General features: G+C 43.7%; 2 protein-coding genes and 2 non-coding genes across 8 annotated transcripts in view; all 4 read left to right on the top strand.

Annotated features, from left to right (window-relative positions):
• The first annotated feature begins 9,378 nt into the window (after positions 1–9,378).
• Positions 9,379–15,449, top strand: ATP5F1B (ATP synthase F1 subunit beta). Its single transcript, XM_020990072.1, is given in 11 exon segments — positions 9,379–9,536; positions 10,012–10,194; positions 10,491–10,665; positions 11,169–11,290; positions 11,915–12,099; positions 12,594–12,752; positions 12,866–12,988; positions 13,696–13,908; positions 14,138–14,339; positions 15,222–15,290; positions 15,293–15,449. Coding segments are annotated over 11 exon segments (1,584 nt in total). The 5' UTR covers positions 9,379–9,409; the 3' UTR covers positions 15,319–15,449.
• On the top strand, positions 10,290–10,366 carry LOC144455196 (small nucleolar RNA SNORD59). The gene has a single exon (XR_013483907.1). It is a non-coding gene; the product is annotated as a small nucleolar RNA SNORD59 (small nucleolar RNA).
• LOC144455195 (small nucleolar RNA SNORD59) lies at positions 11,727–11,799 on the top strand. Its single transcript, XR_013483906.1, has one exon. It is a non-coding gene; the product is annotated as a small nucleolar RNA SNORD59 (small nucleolar RNA).
• Positions 15,450–18,432: 2,983 nt separating the features above from the next.
• BAZ2A (bromodomain adjacent to zinc finger domain 2A) overlaps positions 18,433–19,027 on the top strand; it is a 35,017-nt gene continuing 34,422 nt past the window's right edge. For 3 of the 5 annotated variants that reach the window (XM_020990059.2, XM_078145906.1, XM_020990056.2), the window contains exon 1: positions 18,434–18,552. The gene's annotated coding sequence lies outside the window, so the exon portion shown is untranslated. Of the gene's footprint in view, positions 18,553–19,027 lie in introns of all 5 variants that reach the window. The other 2 variants (XM_078145915.1, XM_078145905.1) reach the window with 1 other exon arrangement.

The following is a 19,027-nucleotide window of genomic DNA, read 5'->3' as shown; positions in this document are numbered from 1 at the left end:
TGCACTTTTTACTTTTTTCTTTTTCTCTCCCTTACTCCCCACAAAGAAGTCTACAATTAAACACAGATATGTATGTATGCATACATATATACATATACAAACATACATATATACATATACCACAAAGATGTATACATATACACATACATACATATACTTACATATACATACATATATGATCTATAATCATATTCATATATAGACATATACATTCATATGCATCTATGAAAGACTGTACTATACTTATTTGTCCTCTGTTTTTTCTGAGAGTAGATAACCTCTTTCTTCATAAGTCCTAGTCTTTCCATATTTTTCTAAGTCCACCCATTGTCATTTCCTATACCACTGCAATATCCCAACCTTATACTGTCTAGTTATTTTAGATAGTCTAAGGTTATGAATAGTTTTGAAAGAAGAACTTCAAAAGTATCAATAACCACATGAAAAATACTCCAAATCATTCATAATAAATTAAAACAACTCTGAGTTTTCATCTCGTACCCATCAAATTGGCAGAGGTGATATTTATTTTGCTTCTTTTGTCCCAAATTGTGATTTCATCTCTATTGGGAACTCTTAAGACCTGCCAATGGTCACACTGAGCAAAGATGATAAATGACAAAAAAAGAAAAAGTAAATGGAGGGGCATGGGAAAACTAGCACAATAATATACTGTTGGTGAGTTGTAAACTGGTTCAACCATTCTGGAAAGCAATTTGGAATTAGTGGGGGAAAATCTCTAAATTATTCATATCCTTTGACTCAGAGCTCCCATTAATGGGCATATATTCCTAGGAATTCAGAGTCAGAAAGAAAGATCCCATATGTACCAAAAACATTCAGAGTGGCACTTTTTTGTGGTAGCAAAAAAAAAAAAGGAAACAATGCAGTTGCCCATCAATTGGAGAATGGCTAGATGAATTGTGGTATATGAATATATAATAGTGTCCTGCCATAAGAAATGAAAAATAGGAGAAATGTAGAGAGGCAAGGTAAAACCCATAGGAACTGATGCAGAATGAAGTAAGTAGAACTAGGAGAACAATATATACAAAGACTACAATAAAATAAATGAAAACAATGCTGAAAGGTAGCAGAACTCTTCTTATTGATTATAATGATCAATCATGGCCCCAAGAACAGGGAATGAAATGTATTTCTCTTTCCCATCCTCTCAATAGAGAAGTGGGAGATTGCATGTGGGAAGCAGATTATGTTGGTTTTGCTTAACTTTTTTTTATGTTACGAGGGTTCATTGGTAGGAGTTGTTCCAGGAAAGGGCTTTGACATAAAAATAAAAGATATTAATAAAACTTTTTTGTAAGAGTGAATGACCAGAGAGAAAGTGGAAGTGGTGAATGTCAAGGACTTTTTCTCTGAATTTAGTAATGAAGAAAGATGTTGGTTGACAACTTGAAAGGACTCAAAGTGAAGGGAAGGTTTCCAAAGAATAAAGGAGGCCAGCCACAAGTAGTGGGACATGCCTATAATCCCTGCTACCAGGGAATCTAAGGGGCTTATGGATCACTTGAGCTCCAGAATTCTCACCTTCAGTAGGCTAAGTTGATTGGGTGGTTTTGTTATTCTGTTATTTCTGTTAGAAAAGAATGAATCGAGGGGGAATAGGAATACACTGAGGGTCAAAGAAAGGGAAAGAAAGTTTAGAGAAATTTATCTCACAAAATGAGGGTGTACAAGTAGACATCTAAACAAAGAGGAGGAGGGTGGAAATGGCTGACCCTTAACTCCTCTCCCCTGGTCAAAAGAAGGAAGAATACACAAATACACCCACAGAGTTTGGTACAGAAATACATTTCACACAACAAGGAAATGGGGGGAAAGGGAAGAAGTGGGGAGGGAGGATTTGAGGAGAAACAGATTAAGGGAGGGATTATATCTAATCAAAACAGACTCTAAGAATATATAAAAATATTTGTACCTCTTTGAGGTGGCAAAGAACAGGAATCTTTGCCAAAGAGGGGGTACCCATAAACCAGGGAATGGATGAACAAGTTGTACTATATAAATATGGTAGAATACTACTTTGCCAATCTCTTATCAGCATAACTAACCACAGTTCCAGAGAACTAATGATGAAATATACTACCCACTTCGTAAGACAGAGGTGAAGGACTCAGAATGCGAATGAAACAATTGTTTTGGTTGTTGTTAATGTCAGTCGTGTCCAACTCTTTGTGACTCCTTTTGGGATTTTCTTGGCAAAGATACTAGAGTGGTTTGCCATTTCCTTCTCCACTCATTTTACAGATGAGGAACTGAGGCTGATAGGGTTAAGTGACTTGCCCACAGTCACACAGCTGCTAAGTGTCTGAGATCGGATTTGAACTCATGAAGATGAGTCTTCCTGATTTTAAGCCTAGTGCTCTATCCACTGCACCATCTGTGGAAATTTGTGACATATACATATGTATAATAGATTTTTTTTTCTTGTATTTTTAATTGGGAGTAGGGGTGAGTGGGTGGGTGGGTAAGAAGGCAGATTTTGGCTAATTAAAATTTTTTTATACTTTTACCATTTAGCCAATTCTGATTTTTAATGAGTTTTTTCTTTCAGTAATTTTTGTTCCTCTTTTACCAAAGCTGTTAATTCTTGTTTCATAATGGTCTTGCATAGCTCTCATTTCTTTTCCTAATTCATCCTTTATTACTACTCCTATTTGGCTTTTTAAACCTTTTTTTTTAAAAGCTCTTTTTAAAATTCTTCTAGGAATTCTTGTTGGGCTTCTATCCAATCTGTATTTTTCTCTGAGACTTTACTTATAGGTGTTTTCAAGTAACTATCTTATTTTGTCTTTGTGTCTTGATCTTCCCTGTCACCATAGTATTTTTTATGCTCAGGTTCATTTTTTGTTGTTTGCTCATTTTTTCCAGCCTACTTACTGACTTTAGACTTTGTGTTACTGTTGGGTTCTGCTCATCTCTGAGGGGGTGGGGGGATGTTTGACTTGAGCTTTTATCTTTTATGCCCTGCTGTTTTCTTTTTTTTCCCTTTTTTTTTTTCTGGATGAGGCAATGGGGTTAAGTGACTTGCCTAGGGTCATACAGCTATTGAGTGTTATGTGTCTCAGAACTCAGGTCCTCCTGACTCCAAAGCCAGAGCTCTATCCACTGCGCCACCTAGCTGCCCCCTGCGCTGCTGTTTTCAAAGCTTAATCTGGGAGGCTATAAATTTTTGGTGCTTCCAGGGAGTCATGGCTGCCTTCCTGGTTTACACACTTCAAGTTTCTGACCCAGGTTTGGGTCTGTTGGCCTGTATATGGTTGAGTTTCCTTAGAATGCTGCTGGTTTCAATCACAGTTAGCCAGCTGGGAGGTTCTGGTCTTAGTCTCCTAACTTGGTTTAATTCCACTTCAGGCATATGTGTGGGACAAAATGTTATCACTGAGTACCCCATCTGCTCTTGGGCTCAGAGACATACAGCTATGTTTCTGGGACTTGTTCCTTGCTCCTTACACAAGCAGGGCCCCTGCTCTCTCAAGACTGTGACCATTCCTCTCTGTTCCTGGAATTGTGATCTTGAGCTAGGTAACTAACAGGCAACAGAATTACTAGATGATACCTGTTCCTGCTCCCAGTGCTAGTACAGGGGTCCCCTGGGATCCTTTTCCGCCCAGGTGTTCAGTCTCCTTACTGACCCTGGATGCTGCGCTGCTCTCTGCTGCTGCCACCACAGCTTGGGGCTGCTTCCACTTTGATAGGTACCTGGCCAGTCCCCACCCCAATGTCCAAAGACCTTTCTGTCTGTCTTCCTAAGCTGCCCAGGGCTGGAAAAATGACCCACTGTGACTTTTTCTTGGCTTTCTCCATCAGAATTTGGTTTGGCACATTTTCTAGGTCATTGTAGAGAGGGTATGCTGGAAGAGCTAGGCAAAAATGCTGTCTTTCATTCTACCTCAAAAATATGTTTTATTTTTTATTTTTTTTAAAGAAAGAGTAAAGAACTGGGAGATATGGAAGGATATAGGAGACTGTGACACAGAAATAAATTTCAGAGTTTAGAGTCTTAGAAGCAGAAGCATTTAAGATAATGGTGAGGGACTGTCAGTAAACTCTTCTCAATTATAAGAAATCAAAAGTTTCATCCCTTTCTTTCTCCTTTTCACAGTAGTGTATTCAGAGAGATGCTGGGGCCAGTTCAAAACTAGGGAAAGCCAACTGTTAAATTTTCAGTGTGAACATTTACACTTCCCAAAATGGCAAATGCCACAAATCAGAGTTTAATTTGTTTTTATTGATTGTCTAGACTTTAAAAAGTGGATGAGAAAATGTTAATAATGCAGATTAAACTTAAACATGGGTACAATTTTTTTCCCCCAGAGAGCTGGTTGTTGAATATTTGCTAGCATATCCCTGGGTATGACCATCCCTATAAGTGAGTTGAGACAGAGGTCATGGGAATTGATGAAGCTGATGAACAGACAGGCCAGCAAGTTAAAGTTCTAGGATCTGCTTTCTCCTTGGGAATCTACTTACTCAAATGTTCATCTGTTAGCCAAAGTTGTCATCTTTTTTTCTTTTTCGAAGTTTTCTTTCCTTTTCCCCACTGTCTAAAGTACAATTGGATGGTCACTTAGCTTTGAGGTGACAGCAACCTTGCCTGGTAAGTGACGGGAGTAATAGAATCTTTATGACTCAATATGATTTGAACTAATAATGAAACACAGAGGAGAATACTTAGATGAACCTACTGCAAATAATAATAATTAGGCCCCATTATTATCTTCCAGTTTTCCAGACCCTAACAAAGATCCCAAACAGAAGCAGATACAAGCCTAGATAATAAGCCTCTTTCAAGAAGAGTGACTTTACATGAGGTAAAGAAACTTCCTGGCTAGGTCACAAAACAAGTCAGAAGTAGAAACAAGATTTGGGAATCTATTCTCCTTACTTTCCAGCCCTATCGTCCCCTTCAACACTCAATCTTGCTGCTTTCCTTTCCTAATGACTAACTGAAGGGAAGGAGAAATCATTTCTCAGGAGTTAGAGAAACCGACACTATGTTAAGACTGCGGTATCTTTTGCCTTGCCTGTGTGTTCACAATTCAATTAATTTTAATATAATTTGTTATTTTGATATATGCATATGATGCATATAATATATGCATTTGATATCTAGTGTTTAATTGGTTATCTTGACCTGATATAACACTTTGTTTCAAGCCTCTCTAACTTGGATGGATAACCCACAGAACTCATTCATCAGTAAGCATATTTTTGAGACATTGTAGACAAATAATGAGCTGGGCCCAGGATGGAATAGAAGAAGGAGAGCAAATTGGATTGCCTTTGGGAAATTATGCAATGATTTTAATGACCTCAGTCTTTTCCCTGAAAAAAATAAAATTACCTATCTTTTAAAAAATGTTTTATTACTTTTTTTTTTTGGTGAGGCAATTGGGATTAAGTGACTTGCCCAGAGTCACAAAGCTAATAAGTGTTATGTGTCTGAGGCTGGATTTGAATTCAGGTCCCCCTGACTCCAAGGCTGGAGCTCTGTCCACTGCACCACCTAGCTGCCCTGTTTTATTACTTTTTAAAAAACACTTTGCCCCTCACCCCAATAAAGTCCTCCCTCAGAACAAATAAATACAGTCAAGCAAAACATACCAATTCAGGACGCCCGTTTTAAGATTAGTATTCTTTTGGTGATGATCTGTAGCTGCCAGTTATGAAATACCACACTCTCCAAAGAATTACATTTGTGGGTCACCCAAAGGGCAATGGAGAGGAATATGGTGGGCAAAATTAAACTGAAATCTATTGCCAGCAAAGAATTATGTAGGAGTAATAGCCTAAAGGATATTGTCAAAGTAACATGACCAGAAAAGGAGGCAAGCCTTTCATAGACTAAAAGTAAAGGATACCTGATGGATCACAGGGGTCCATCCAAGATTCTTGGGGCCTTCCTTTGGATTTCATGAAATGCTGGAAGATCTTAAGGAAGGCCCCCAGTAAGGTAAGTGAAACTCTGTGAAAGATTTATAGGAAGTTGTGGACAAATCACACAGGATAAAAAGGCACAGATGGACTATGACCTTTGGAGGGAGCACCCACATGAGATCACTAATAATAATAATAATAATCTATGATATATGCCTCTTTAAAGTATACAAAGCATTTTACATAGATTAATTCATGTGAGTCTACCAGCTAATTTATGAAGTAGGGACTGTAGAGATTTGGGGGTTTAGGGGTGCTGGGACCCCACAATCACAACATGCAGATCCTGTCCAAAAGAATTCCACCCAAGCCTTTTTTCAGCCAAAAACAAGGGTTTATTAGAACATCTGTCATATTGGGCAGACTCTTAAGGAGTCTGAACATTAGTGTGCTATTGGCTAGATTGTAAGAATCTGAGCTCATGGCTAGATCATAAGAATCTGAACAAAGGCTAGATTTTAAGAATCTAAGCACCTTAATGGAGACAAGATGGACCTTATATACAGATACGCTGTGGGAGGGATCTAGGAGGAGGGGTCTAAGGAGGATCTGGATGGGAGTGGCCAGTAAGCTGAGGTGAACACAATGCCAGGGACCTGGACCATGTGGCCAAGGGAGAAATGGAGTCTAAATAGGATTAAGGGTGGGAAGTGGCTGGAGCAATTGGGAGATAACAGAACAAAATTGGGAGATTGGGTGTAGCCACCATGAAAGGCCAGTTGAGTGGATTACAGCCTCAGGCAAACAGAGATTTGGCCACGTGGGAGAGTCCAGGGTTTTTCCTTTCTGGGGTCTAGCTCCCATCCTCATTGGGGACTACATGTATTATTTCTGTTTTATGGATGAAGAAGTTGAGGTTCAAATTTGGAACTATGCCCAAAGGGCTACAAAAATGTGCATACCCTTTGATCCAGCAATAGTACTTCTAGGGCTATATCCCAAAGAGATCAAACAAATGGGAAAAGGACCCACATGTACAAAAATATTCATAGCAGCTCTTTTTGTGGTGGCAAAGAATTGGAAATTGAGAGGATGCCCATCAATTGGGGAATGGCTGAACAAGTTGTGGTATATGAATGTAATGGAATACTATTGTGCTATAAGAAATGATGAACAGGCTGATTTCAGAAAAACCTGGAAAGACTTATATGGTCTGATGCTGAGTGAAGTGAGCAGAACCAAGAGAACATTGTACACAATAACAGCCACGTTATGCGATGACTAATATTGTTAAACTGAACCCTTCTCAGCATTATAAGGATCCAAGACATCTCCAGAGGCCTCGGGATGGAAAATGCTGTCCACATCCAAAGAAAGAACTATGGAGGTCAAATCGCTATCACTTATTTTTACCTTCTGTTGAGTTTTGTTTCATCTTTCAGATGGTCCCTCCTATTGGTTTTAATTTTTATTTACAACTTCACTAATGTGAAAATATGTTTAATAGGAATGTAAATGTAAAGCCTATATCAGATTATGTACCATCTTGGGGAGGGTGGGGGGAGGAAGGGGGAGAAAAATTTTCAACTCAAAAGCATATGGAAGTGATTGTTGATAAATCAAAATAAATTAATAAAATTAAAAAAGAAAATTAAAAAAGAAAGAAGTTGAGGTTCAGTCCAGGGGTGTGTTGGAGTCAGATCCAAGCAGTGGAGAGCTGATGGTAAAATTTTCATTGAGGACATTTATACCTTCCAAATAGGCAAAAACTACAAATTAGGGCTTTATTTATCGTTTTGTTGCTTGTCTGGTCTTAAGAAAGTGATGAAGAAAATGTTAACAATGAATTTAAATTTAAAAGCATGTACTATGCATTCCCTTCCCCCTTCCCCCACCAGCCCGGTTATTAAATATTTACCGACATACCACTTACCCATAGGATACAGAAGCAGTATGTGAACCCAGGTATTCCTGACTTTCTGTCCCACTGCCTCTTTCCAGATCTATGGAAGTGTTAAAGTAATCCAGTTATCATTTAATATAGTATGTTGTGTTTGTTTGTGACATACTACCTAAACTTTAATGTCCTCACGGTCAACTAGAAAGAGTGCTCTACATATGCAGATGGCTACATGAATCAATGAATTTACTAATGCCGTGAACAAGAATTGGCATAAAAGATATTCATGAGGAAATGTGAGATCTGCCGTGAACAAGAATTGGCATAAAAGATATTCATGAGGAAATGTGAGATCTGCCACCCCAGTGCATGCAGGCCCTCATCACCTCATGCCTGGACTACTGCAGAAGCCTGCCTGGTGAGGTTTCCCTGACTCAAGTTTTTGGCTGCTTCGGTCCTCTCAGCAGCCAAAGCCATCTTCCTTTTTTTTTTATTTTAATTTTTTCAAAGCCATCTTCCTAAAGAGCTGGTCTGACCAGATCACTCCTTGATCAGTAACTCCAGTGGCTCCCTATTTTCTCCGGGAACAAAAATAAAATCCCTTGTTTGGCTTTTAAAAGCCCTTCCTACCTCTGCAGTCCTTACACTTTACTCCCTTACAAAGACTCTTAAGATCCTGCTACACTGGCTTTCAGCACCCTCAATCTTCTGACTCCTTTCACTAGCTGTTTTCCTCGTATCCCCCACCCCCCCACCCCAACAATTTTGTTCTCTTTCCCCAACGTTGCCTCCCCTATTTGAACACGAACTCCTTGAGGGCAGAGACTTTTTTTTTTTTTGCATTTCTTTGTATCTCCTGAGCTCGACTCGGTACCTGGAACATACCAAGTGCATAATTAACGTTTACTGACTGGACTTGAAGGAAAGGAGAAATTGAGGCGAGAGTTCACCCAGATTGAGCTCCTGAAATAGGTACATTAATGTAGCCATAGGTCTAAACGCTGCCTTGTCAGGAGTCAGTCTCTCTACATTCACTTATTAATTGTGCTTTTAAAAAATTACGTACCAAGCCCTGTGATAAGGTGGGGAATACAAGGAAAAGCCAGTCAATAAGTTGGAATTACTTTTTTTCTAACGCCATTACAAAGACAAACTAACAGCCAAGGAGGGCTCAAGGATCTAATCATGGTCAGGCTGACTACAATCTATCCCACTTCAAGGACCCAAATACCCATAAGAACGAAAGTCTCGTGAGGGCCCAAGGGCAAAGACAACCCACGTGTTTCCCAGAGTTCTTCCTCTTTAAGGGTAGTCCCGCCCACTCCTTACTTCAACTGACACTCATCTGGACCAATTGCCTTCTAATTCTCCGAGAGTTAAACCCAATTGCAGGCGATATCCAATGAAAATTAAGTATCTGAGAATGGCAACGCCTATGACCAACGGGAGATGGACTGATAGAACTTGCCCTATGGAAGCTTGGCTTAACGTGAAGAGCATGGAACTAATCCAATGCTAGCGCCGGACCCTGCTGGAGTTCCGCCCCTGCCGCTGTAGAGTCGGCAGCTGAGGAAGGTTGCGGCGCTCAGTCTCTTCCCGGACTCCGCCATGTTGGGGCTGTTGGGCCGCGCTGCCGCTGCCTCGGTCTCGGGCGCCCTTCGGGGCCTCGGCGCTTCGGCGCCTTTGCCCCAGGCCCAGACCTTGTTGCGGGCGGCCCCGGCCGCACTCCAGCCGGGTGAGTAAACATATTCGGAGATTGGGCCCGTCCCCGTCAGCCCATGACCTTGAGTCGCGCTGGGCCTGTTGGCGCCCGGGAAGGAGGGAGGGAGATGAGGGGATGGCGCCGGGGCTGCGGCCGGTGCCGTCCCCTGCACTCTCCTGTAAAGGACGTTGGCCGGGCGGAGAATCAGGGAGGGCGCCCAGCCCCGCGTCCCTCATGTCCGGGGCCTAGGCCGCGGGTGGCGCGGTGACCTTCCCAGCCGACGCTGGAAGCGTGGCCTCACGGAAACCGGGCCCACAGTTGTGGGAGTGGGGGAAGCGGTGCCCAGGCGTGCAGAGCGGGGCTGCGAGCCCACGGGCACGCCCCATCCCAAGTTGGAATCCCGTCCCTCGAAGGCCTGCAGAAGGCCCGACCCCGCCCCGCTGGCCGCAGCCTGCTCGGGGCGAGGACCCTCGGTGACCTCTAAATGTCCTCTCCGACCCCTCCGCAGCCCGGGACTATGCGGCCATGACATCCCCCGCCCCCAAGAGCGGGGCGGCCAGCGGGCGCATCGTGGCTGTCATCGGGGCCGTGGTGGATGTGCAGTTCGATGAGGGACTGCCTCCCATCCTCAATGCCCTGGAAGTGCAGGACAGGGAAACCAGGCTGGTTCTGGAGGTCGCCCAACATCTGGGTGAGTACACGCTTCTGGGGGTTCAAGGTTACTTGGGCAGGGGAGGACTTGACGTTGACATTATCCAGACAGCAGCCCATTCCCTGATGAACCTCTCTTTGGTGATGATTTTTAACTTGATGACTTTCGTTCTTCTGAGTTTGCTGAAGCCAAAATTTGAATCTGAGCAAGAGAGTTCAACCTGGTCTGGTTTTGATCATTTGGTTTTTTTGCGTGCTCTTGACAGAAACTAGCAAGTAATAAGGTTAGATGAGTCTATTAAACTGTTTTCTATTCACCCCTTCCCTCATTAACAGGTGAGAGCACAGTCCGGACCATTGCTATGGATGGTACTGAAGGATTGGTCAGAGGGCAGAAGGTCCTGGATTCTGGTGCCCCGATCAAAATCCCTGTGGGGCCTGAGACCCTAGGAAGAATCATGAATGTGATTGGAGAGCCTATTGATGAAAGGGGTCCAATCAAAACCAAACAGTGAGTTCCAGTAGCTTCAGCTTTTGGCCAAGAGTTGTTGCTGTAGTATGCATTTATCCACACAAATTAAATTTCTTTGCACACATTATGTTTTAATGCAAGCTATTAGTGTGATGATTCCCTCCTATGATACCTAACAATTGCCCTGTGAAGAATGTTTGCTTAAAGTTTTAAATGTAATTGATTTTTAAAATAATTGACAATTGATTACGAAAAAATTGAGATAGAAGTGTTAACCTCAAGAACACAGACACCTAAGATGTGATTTTTTTTTTTCCCTCATAGTTGGGGCTTAAACTGTGATGATGAGTTTGCATTATTCATCCCTAAATTCCCAGAACTTTTAGCTGTCCTCCTAGGGTCCCCCCCCCCGAAAGGAATACCTGGTATACAGTGCAAAATAAGGGAGTTTGTGGATGTGTACTAGATAATTTCTTAGCTAGGAAGTTATCACTAGAGAGAACAATTCAAACTGATTACTTCCTGGATCTTCTTCTGTACAGGTTTGCTGCTATTCATGCTGAGGCTCCTGAATTCATAGAGATGAGTGTAGAGCAAGAAATCCTCGTCACTGGCATCAAAGTTGTGGATCTTTTGGCCCCATATGCCAAGGGTGGCAAAATTGGTATGTTAAATGTGGGGTGCATTTCATTGTTTCTTATCTGATGAGTACATGCATGGACAGTGTGGTAGGGGAGTAAGAGTCAAGAGACCCATGTTCTAGTTCTGACTTTGCCATTATTTAATGTATTATTTTTGCAAGTAACTTTACTTGTTTGAGCTTCAGTGAACTTGGGTGTTTAAGAGAAAATGTTGAAAGTCATATTTTAAAGTGATTTTAAACATGGTAACAGTGGTGATTTCAGTGACATTTTCTCAGCCTTAGCTTATGGTTCACATTTAAGCAGTGTTTGATATGACCAAAGATGGGGGAGTGGGGGAGAGCTTTAGATTCCATTATGGTGAAATTGCTTTAGGCAAGTTGTTCTGTGTAGCTCCTCTTTCTACCTTTATTTTTGTTAGGTGTTATATTTTAGAACATTACCTGACTTATTAACCCTCCTTCACTGGTGAGTAGCTTTCTGACTTTCGCTCTTCTGACTTTGATGAAGCCAGGTACCACTTCTGAGAAGGAAAACCAAAAATAATTTAGTGTTCACTGTTATCCATTCTTTTAAACTTGAGGTTGTGATTCTTGGAAATTAAGAATTGCTTATAAAACAGTTGGATATTCATCTTCTCTTCACAGGTCTCTTTGGTGGTGCTGGTGTGGGAAAGACTGTATTGATTATGGAGCTAATCAACAATGTTGCCAAGGCCCACGGTGGTTATTCTGTATTTGCTGGTGTTGGTGAACGGACCCGAGAAGGCAATGACTTGTATCATGAGATGATTGAGTCTGGTGTCATCAATCTGAAGGATACCACTTCCAAGGTGATCCAGATATTGCCTCTACAACCCAGGGTCTTTTAAGGAGCCATTATGAACTTCTGTTTTATTTGTAATTATCTCATCTTAAAAAAAGTCTGCCATGTTTAGTCTCTATGTCAAAATTATTGGTACTTCATTGTAATGTGCCCATTCTTTTCTGTAACGTCCAGTAACATTTTACAAACCTTACTTTACTTACCTCTTGCAATTTGAAAGCTTCAAATGACCCTTTTTTCCCCTAAAGTTTTCTTAGAGGGGTTTGGTTTGGATCGTATAGAAGTCCACTTTGTTTTAACTTTACCAGTATCTTTAGTAGGAGGCAGATACAGATTGAAAGATAATAGCATTTCATCATAACTTATACTCAGAAGTACTCAGGAGTCTATGCCACAAACAGCTTTTCTTGACTTGGGCAGGTGGTTCTGTACCATTATAGGTGAGCATCTAGGTAGGGTGTTTTTTTTTTTCTGCTTTCCTGAGTTTTATGTCCACCACAGGTAGCGTTGGTATATGGCCAGATGAATGAACCACCTGGTGCTCGGGCTCGGGTAGCTTTGACTGGCCTCACTGTGGCTGAATACTTCAGAGACCAAGAGGGTCAAGATGTATTGCTTTTCATTGATAATATCTTCCGATTCACTCAGGCTGGCTCAGAGGTAAAAGGGAAGATGAGAGATTGGAGGGTGGGGAAGGAGAAAGCTAAAAAGGTAAGCTAAATGAAGCTACAAGTGTTTTAAAATCCTTGGTTCTCTCCCTTTTGTCCTTCCAGGTGTCTGCTTTACTAGGCAGAATTCCCTCTGCTGTGGGTTACCAGCCCACCTTGGCCACTGATATGGGCACCATGCAGGAAAGAATTACCACAACCAAGAAGGGTTCTATCACCTCTGTGCAAGTAAGAGAATTTTAAAGTCTTACATATGCTATTACCCCACCTCCCACGCCTCCATTTGAACATCAGAACTGGAAATGAGGTGTTCTTTAGAAAAAAAAGTTATATAAATATCTCATTCCATTTTTGAGTACCCTCAAGCTTGAAGAAACATTAAAGGATCTAATCTACCCTTAACCTCATGGATGAGAAAATAGGCCCAAAGAGACTGAGTGACTTAAACTTGGGTATACCTCTGGTATTAGCCAGGATTCAACAGCAGAACCTGTGGTGCCAAATCTGGTTGTTTCTCCACAATACAGTGCTACCCTCCACAAACTTTTGGACACTTGCAAATCTCTTTGTAGGGTTTTGTAGTCTAAAATGCAAGAAAGTATGTACAGTACCTAGCCAGGTCACAAATTCTGTGGTGCATAAAAGTGAGGAGAAAGCAAAGGGAATAGTCTCTACAGGTAGCCATTGGTTCTCTATCAGATAAGTAGCGGGATGGGCACTGGATGGGCCTTCAGAAGACCTAAGTTCTGGGCTTGGGCTCTGCCATAACCAGCCTTGTGTACCTTTAGGCAGTTCCTTGAGGTATTTTACCTGTAAAGTAGAGGAGGTGACCAGACCTCTCTTTGGTGAAATAACACTAGCAGAACTTAAATTCTCTTTGGATTTTGGAAAAAAAGTATCCTGCTTCTCAGCAGTGTTTAATTGCTCCATATTAGGCCATCTATGTGCCTGCTGATGACTTGACTGACCCTGCTCCTGCCACCACCTTTGCCCATTTGGATGCTACCACTGTGCTGTCTCGGGCCATTGCTGAGCTGGGCATTTACCCTGCGGTGGATCCTCTGGACTCCACTTCCCGGATCATGGACCCCAACATTGTTGGCAGCGAACACTATGATGTTGCCCGAGGCGTGCAAAAGATTCTGCAGGTGAGCGTCCCTGGAAGGGAGGGAGGGTAAAGATTTACATCAGTGGAACTAGGAATTTGTCAGAATTATTAACGCTGTAGTGTTGGGATAGGAATAAAATATTAATACTGCTTTGGAAGACCCAGAAATGAAAGTGTAACGTTCTGGTACCCTTGAGGAGTCTTTCTAAATGAAAGGAATTCGTGCGCCCCTTTGCTTGACCAAACTTAAATGGACATTTCTATCCTAGGACTATAAGTCCCTCCAGGACATCATTGCTATCCTTGGTATGGATGAGTTGTCTGAAGAAGACAAGTTGACAGTGTCTCGGGCCCGGAAAATCCAGCGTTTCTTGTCACAGCCATTCCAGGTTGCTGAGGTTTTCACAGGACATATGGGGAAGTTGGTGCCCTTGAAAGAAACCATTAAGGGATTCCAGCAAATATTGGCAGGTAAGAAAACGGTTGAGTTGGATATTCTTTGCATACTAAGGCATCTTAACAAAGATGCCTGGCTTTTTCTAGAATGTATATACAATTTTCCCATTTAATTCTATGATTTCAGAGGGGTTCCTTTAACATCTAACCTACTGAAAGTGGTGACTCCTACTAGGGTTTTAATTTGCTCTTTTTTGGCAATTCCTTTTACACCCTATTTGTTCTTGATGCCACCATCCTTACTGAGATCCATTGTAACATTTCATTCTAAACTGCCTGTCTTCCTCTAGTCCCAATCCTTTTTTTTTTAGTGACATCTTGTACAGGCAACTCCCCCCCTAAAAAAAGAAAAAAACCCTCAATTTCTAGAGTTCAGATCTGATCAGCTTTAGAAATGTTTAGTGGCATCTTCTTGCCCCATCAGCTAAGGACTTTCTTGTATCGTACCACTCAGGCCCTCATTTATTAGCAATCAATCCAATCTACCCTTTTTGGCCTTATTTCACATTGTTGTTTTGTTTTGTTTTAGCTAGGCAGTGGGGTTAAGTGACTTGCCCAGGGTCACACAGCTAGTAAGTGTTGTGTCTGAGGCCGGATTTGAACTCAGGTCTTAACTGAATACGGGGCCGGTGCTCTATTCAAATGTTCCCTTATCATGTTCTGCTTTTCTACAACCTTGTATTCACATGCAGCTCTACCTCAATTTTTGTCCTAGTACTTTCTTATTGTTAATCATTACCTGAATGATAGGCTTTCCCCCCACTGTGACTATCTCTTTCATAGTTAAGATCTGTAATTTTTCATCTCCACTTAGTGGATGTTTTAGTAAAGCTTTCAATTTTAGCCTAAAAGATGAGAATCTGTTTCTTCTCTCACTTGTTTTCTTTACCCATACAGGTCAGTATGACCATCTCCCAGAGCAGGCCTTCTATATGGTCGGACCCATTGAAGAAGCTGTGACAAAAGCTGAAAGCTGGCTGAAGAGCATTCATGAGGAGTCACCTTCATCTGCCACACATCCTTCAATTTCATTTGTCTGAGAAACAACACAAGAACTTTCATTGGAAAAGCTGTGTACTGTCTGAATATTTAAACTTTTGAATAAAATGTACATTTCACAGCCCATTTTATGTGTCTGGGGAGAGAAAAGGGTAGAAGACTGGATATTAGAATTGTAAGGGATGAGCTTAATCATCAAGTTCACTTTTCTGGTTTCCGTATCCTTACTGTTCTCTAAGGCAAGGTAGATATTACTTTATGCCTAGACAAGGTTATCTGGACACAGTCCCTAAACAAAAGCATTGAAGTATTAAGGTGGGTCACTAAGTTTGGCTCCAGATTCTTTCTTAGTTGGACAAGAGGGGATGGAGAAGACAGTGTTGTCAAGTGGGGCAAGTTTGGCCTTTAGTTTAACTTTTAAGGTAGAAACATCCTGGGTAGCTAAGGTTGTTAATGAAATCCAGACTGGTTGAATGACTTTAGAATGCTTTTACCAAGTTCCTCAAAAACTGATAGTTCTGTCTTAATCCATAATTCAAATTTTTCTCAGCTTAAAGCACACCAAGATGCATTTCATTTTTTTAGACCGAATTCAAATCCTGCTTCACTTAGTTGTATGACCTAGGACTTGACCTTGCTCAGCCTCAGTTTCTTTACCTTTAAATGAGAATAACATTGGAGCACATCCCAAGGATGTGGGGTTTAAAAAATCATGGGGCCTACAAAGCACCATATAAATGGTAGCTGGTATATTGTAAGGATTTCTGTTCTAAGTACCGAGTTTTTCCTGCATAAACCTCTGTAGGAAAGGGAACTTAAGGTGTGGGGCGATAGGCTGGCCTTGGGAGTGTTGGATCTGTGCACTGCAGCCCCTTAATGATCTGGGTAGTGCATATGCACCTTTTTTGTCCTCTGGTGGTTGATTTTTAACATTTCCACAGGTTTGGGGAAAGGTGAATTGTAAGTGCGCCGATGACATAGCTAAAGCCTCAGTCTTTCCCTAGGGACGGCTAAAACTACTTGTAATGAGAAGACTAAAGGATGGCCCCACAGCTGCTCAGGCTGCAGTCTGTCAGCTTCACAGTTCACCATTTTGAAATCCTGAAAGAGCCATTTGCTGGGCTTGGGCTAATGATTGTTTACAAACCAGATGGGGCTTTTGTCCTGAGGAGGAGCCTGGTGGCTGCAGACTCCACCCCCTGAGCCGGATGGTAGGAAAGGGAGGAAGTGAGGAAGTAGGGGCTGGGCTGACATTAACTCCTTTACAGTCAGTCCTTTGAGGCCCAGGATGAGATGGGGAGGGATGCCTAGGAAAGAAGCCAGCTGTACAGTGGGGACCTAGTGAGGTTCCTTTCCTATGCTTTATTGACATCCCCAGTCTACTTATCTGTGGCATTTGTATTTGAGACTGAAGGTGGAGCCTCAGAGCTGTGTCGGCCAGCCTGCTCCCAGAAAATGTGAATGTGGGGACTTAAAGTTTATTTCCCTTTGGTTCCTAACCTGACTTCTCCGGAAAGGGCAATTTTCTAAAGTGCTGGTCTCCTGGTTTTGTTATTCCAAATGACCCGAAGGCTGAGCTGATACCTTAAAATTCAACAAGCACGTCCCCCCACCTCCCACCCCTTTCCTGGCTTCTTAGTTTCTCTCTTTTCCATAGCTAACCCTCCCTCTCACTATGCCTCAGGAGTTGAACCACAAATCTGCCTACCCTTTTCTTCCTTCCACCCAGAGCAAACCCCTCCCCCAATATGTCATTGAGGGACATCGCCTCTAGGAGTTCCTTCTGAAAAAGGTTCTCAGACAGCTGGCTTTTTGAATCACTTGTCAGCTCAAAGTCTGAGCTCACTACCACTATGGGGAAGAGGGGAGGGGGGCTTCAAGAAAACAATAGTGGGGAGCCCCAATCTGACAGCCAATCCAAAGTGGATAAGTGTTCCCCACAGGTCCTGGGGCAGAGCAAGATGCCTAAAGGCACAGGATCAGAGAAACTCCCTAGGCTGACTCAGCAGGGGTGGGGCCCAACCTTTGCTCGGTTTGGGAATCAGGGAAGGTGGAGAAGTGGGACCCAGGTTAGCTGGTCCAGTGCCTTGTAACTGCCAGCTTTGGGGAAGGGATAGCCAGAGGTATAGCCTTCCTGAAGCCAGGTTGTTATTGAAAGAACCAGAAAGTGTTGGTTCTGGATTGGTTTCTTAAACATCCCTGTCTGAGTTGAATGCAGTCAAGATCTTAAAATGGTTTATCATTGCTTCCTTTGCCTGCCAGTTCTCTAAGGAAGACTTGACTTTCGGATAAATTTCTCCTAGGCTGTCCCCAAATTCCAGCAGGAGTTGGGGCTAGCATATGACAAATTACTCACCGTCCACTTGGAGGTAAGCTGCAAAAGGGTGGCCTGTGGTTAAAGGGAAACCAAGAGCTAGGAAGAGGCCCATTTTCAAGGTCCCTCGGCTCTACCCCATTTGCCCTCTTCCTGCCCCGAGGGCTTTGAGGTCACTGGGTGAGAGGCAGGGTTGTGGCTGGGAGGACTGAGAGAACTTTGACCTTTCGGGTTTCCTGATTTCAGTGCGTTTTAAACCTGGTCTCAGCGGGTTTCGGAAAATAGGGAAAGGCAAGGATGGGGGTCCTTGCTCATCCTGTGAAACCTCCGAGTTGTTAAAATGCCCCCTCCAGGGCCTCGCTGAGACTCCACCCCTAGCCAAAGGTCCCACATATTCCCAGGACCTTGGGGTCTACTGGGTTCCATAAAACATTCCCTTTCCCCCTTATCCAGTCGGGGGGCCGGGGCAGGCGGGTCCTGGGGGACAGAGGAGGGTGGGGCGCCTGCCCCAGAGAGAGGATAAGGGGCCCTCGAGCCGCTCGGGGCTTATTTCTCAGTCTCTCCCCTACCTTCCCACCCCCTTGCTCGCCCAGAAATCCCCTCTCCCTTTCCCCTGCTGGCGTCCATCCCTGCCCCATCTTCATTCCCTGGCTCTTCCATCTTCCGAGTTCTCCCCCGCGCTGGGTACTTTAACCGACTTCCCCCTCCCCCCACCCGGCCCCCGCCACGAGGCTCCTGCCCCTTTAAGCGCCACCCCCCATCCCCTGTTCCCTCTCTCCCTGCTGCTGCTTCTGCCACTGCCGCCGCCGCCGCCGGCCCGGGGCTCAGGGAGGAGGAGGAGGAGGAGGAGGAGGCGCTGCCGCCGCCGCCGCCCGGCTCCCCTCAGCCACCTGCGTTTGCTCGGCCCCGCTCCAGGTGAGACCCCGGACTGGCCCCTCATCCCTCCCCGACCCCCCCGCAAGCCCCAGAACCCAAAGGTTGGGGCACCCCTTGCTTGGCTCGGGGATTCCCTGCTTCGGGATGTCCTCCGATCCGCCGGAAATCTACTCTCCACCCCCGCGGGATCGGCTCCCGGGGTCTCCCCTCCACTCTCCGGAGTCTTTTCCCACTGCATAGTCCAGGACTTTTCCTCCCCCCACCCCCACGTACGAACAGGAACAAGCACACACGCACCCACACATAACACACTTTTCCCACTAGCACCCAGAGATCTCCGAGGCTTGGGGATTCACTTCCCTTCCCCCCTCTCCCTCCAACCGGGATCAGCGCTTCACTCCCGAGCTCTTTCCCACGCGAGCCAGCTCTCCCCTCCCGCCCCCCACTCCTCCATGTGCCGAGGATAACTCGCATCTCCCTGGCTCACCGCTTTCTCCCGGGTGCGGGAAGCCCC

Source organism: Phascolarctos cinereus, unplaced genomic scaffold (genome assembly GCF_003287225.1).
Source record: "Phascolarctos cinereus isolate Bilbo 61053 unplaced genomic scaffold, phaCin_HiC Scaffold_1;HRSCAF=81, whole genome shotgun sequence".
Taxonomy (NCBI): Eukaryota; Metazoa; Chordata; class Mammalia; order Diprotodontia; family Phascolarctidae; genus Phascolarctos; species Phascolarctos cinereus.
The sequence above is the reverse complement of the archived record's forward strand: the minus strand, read 5'-3'. Positions and strand labels throughout refer to the sequence as shown.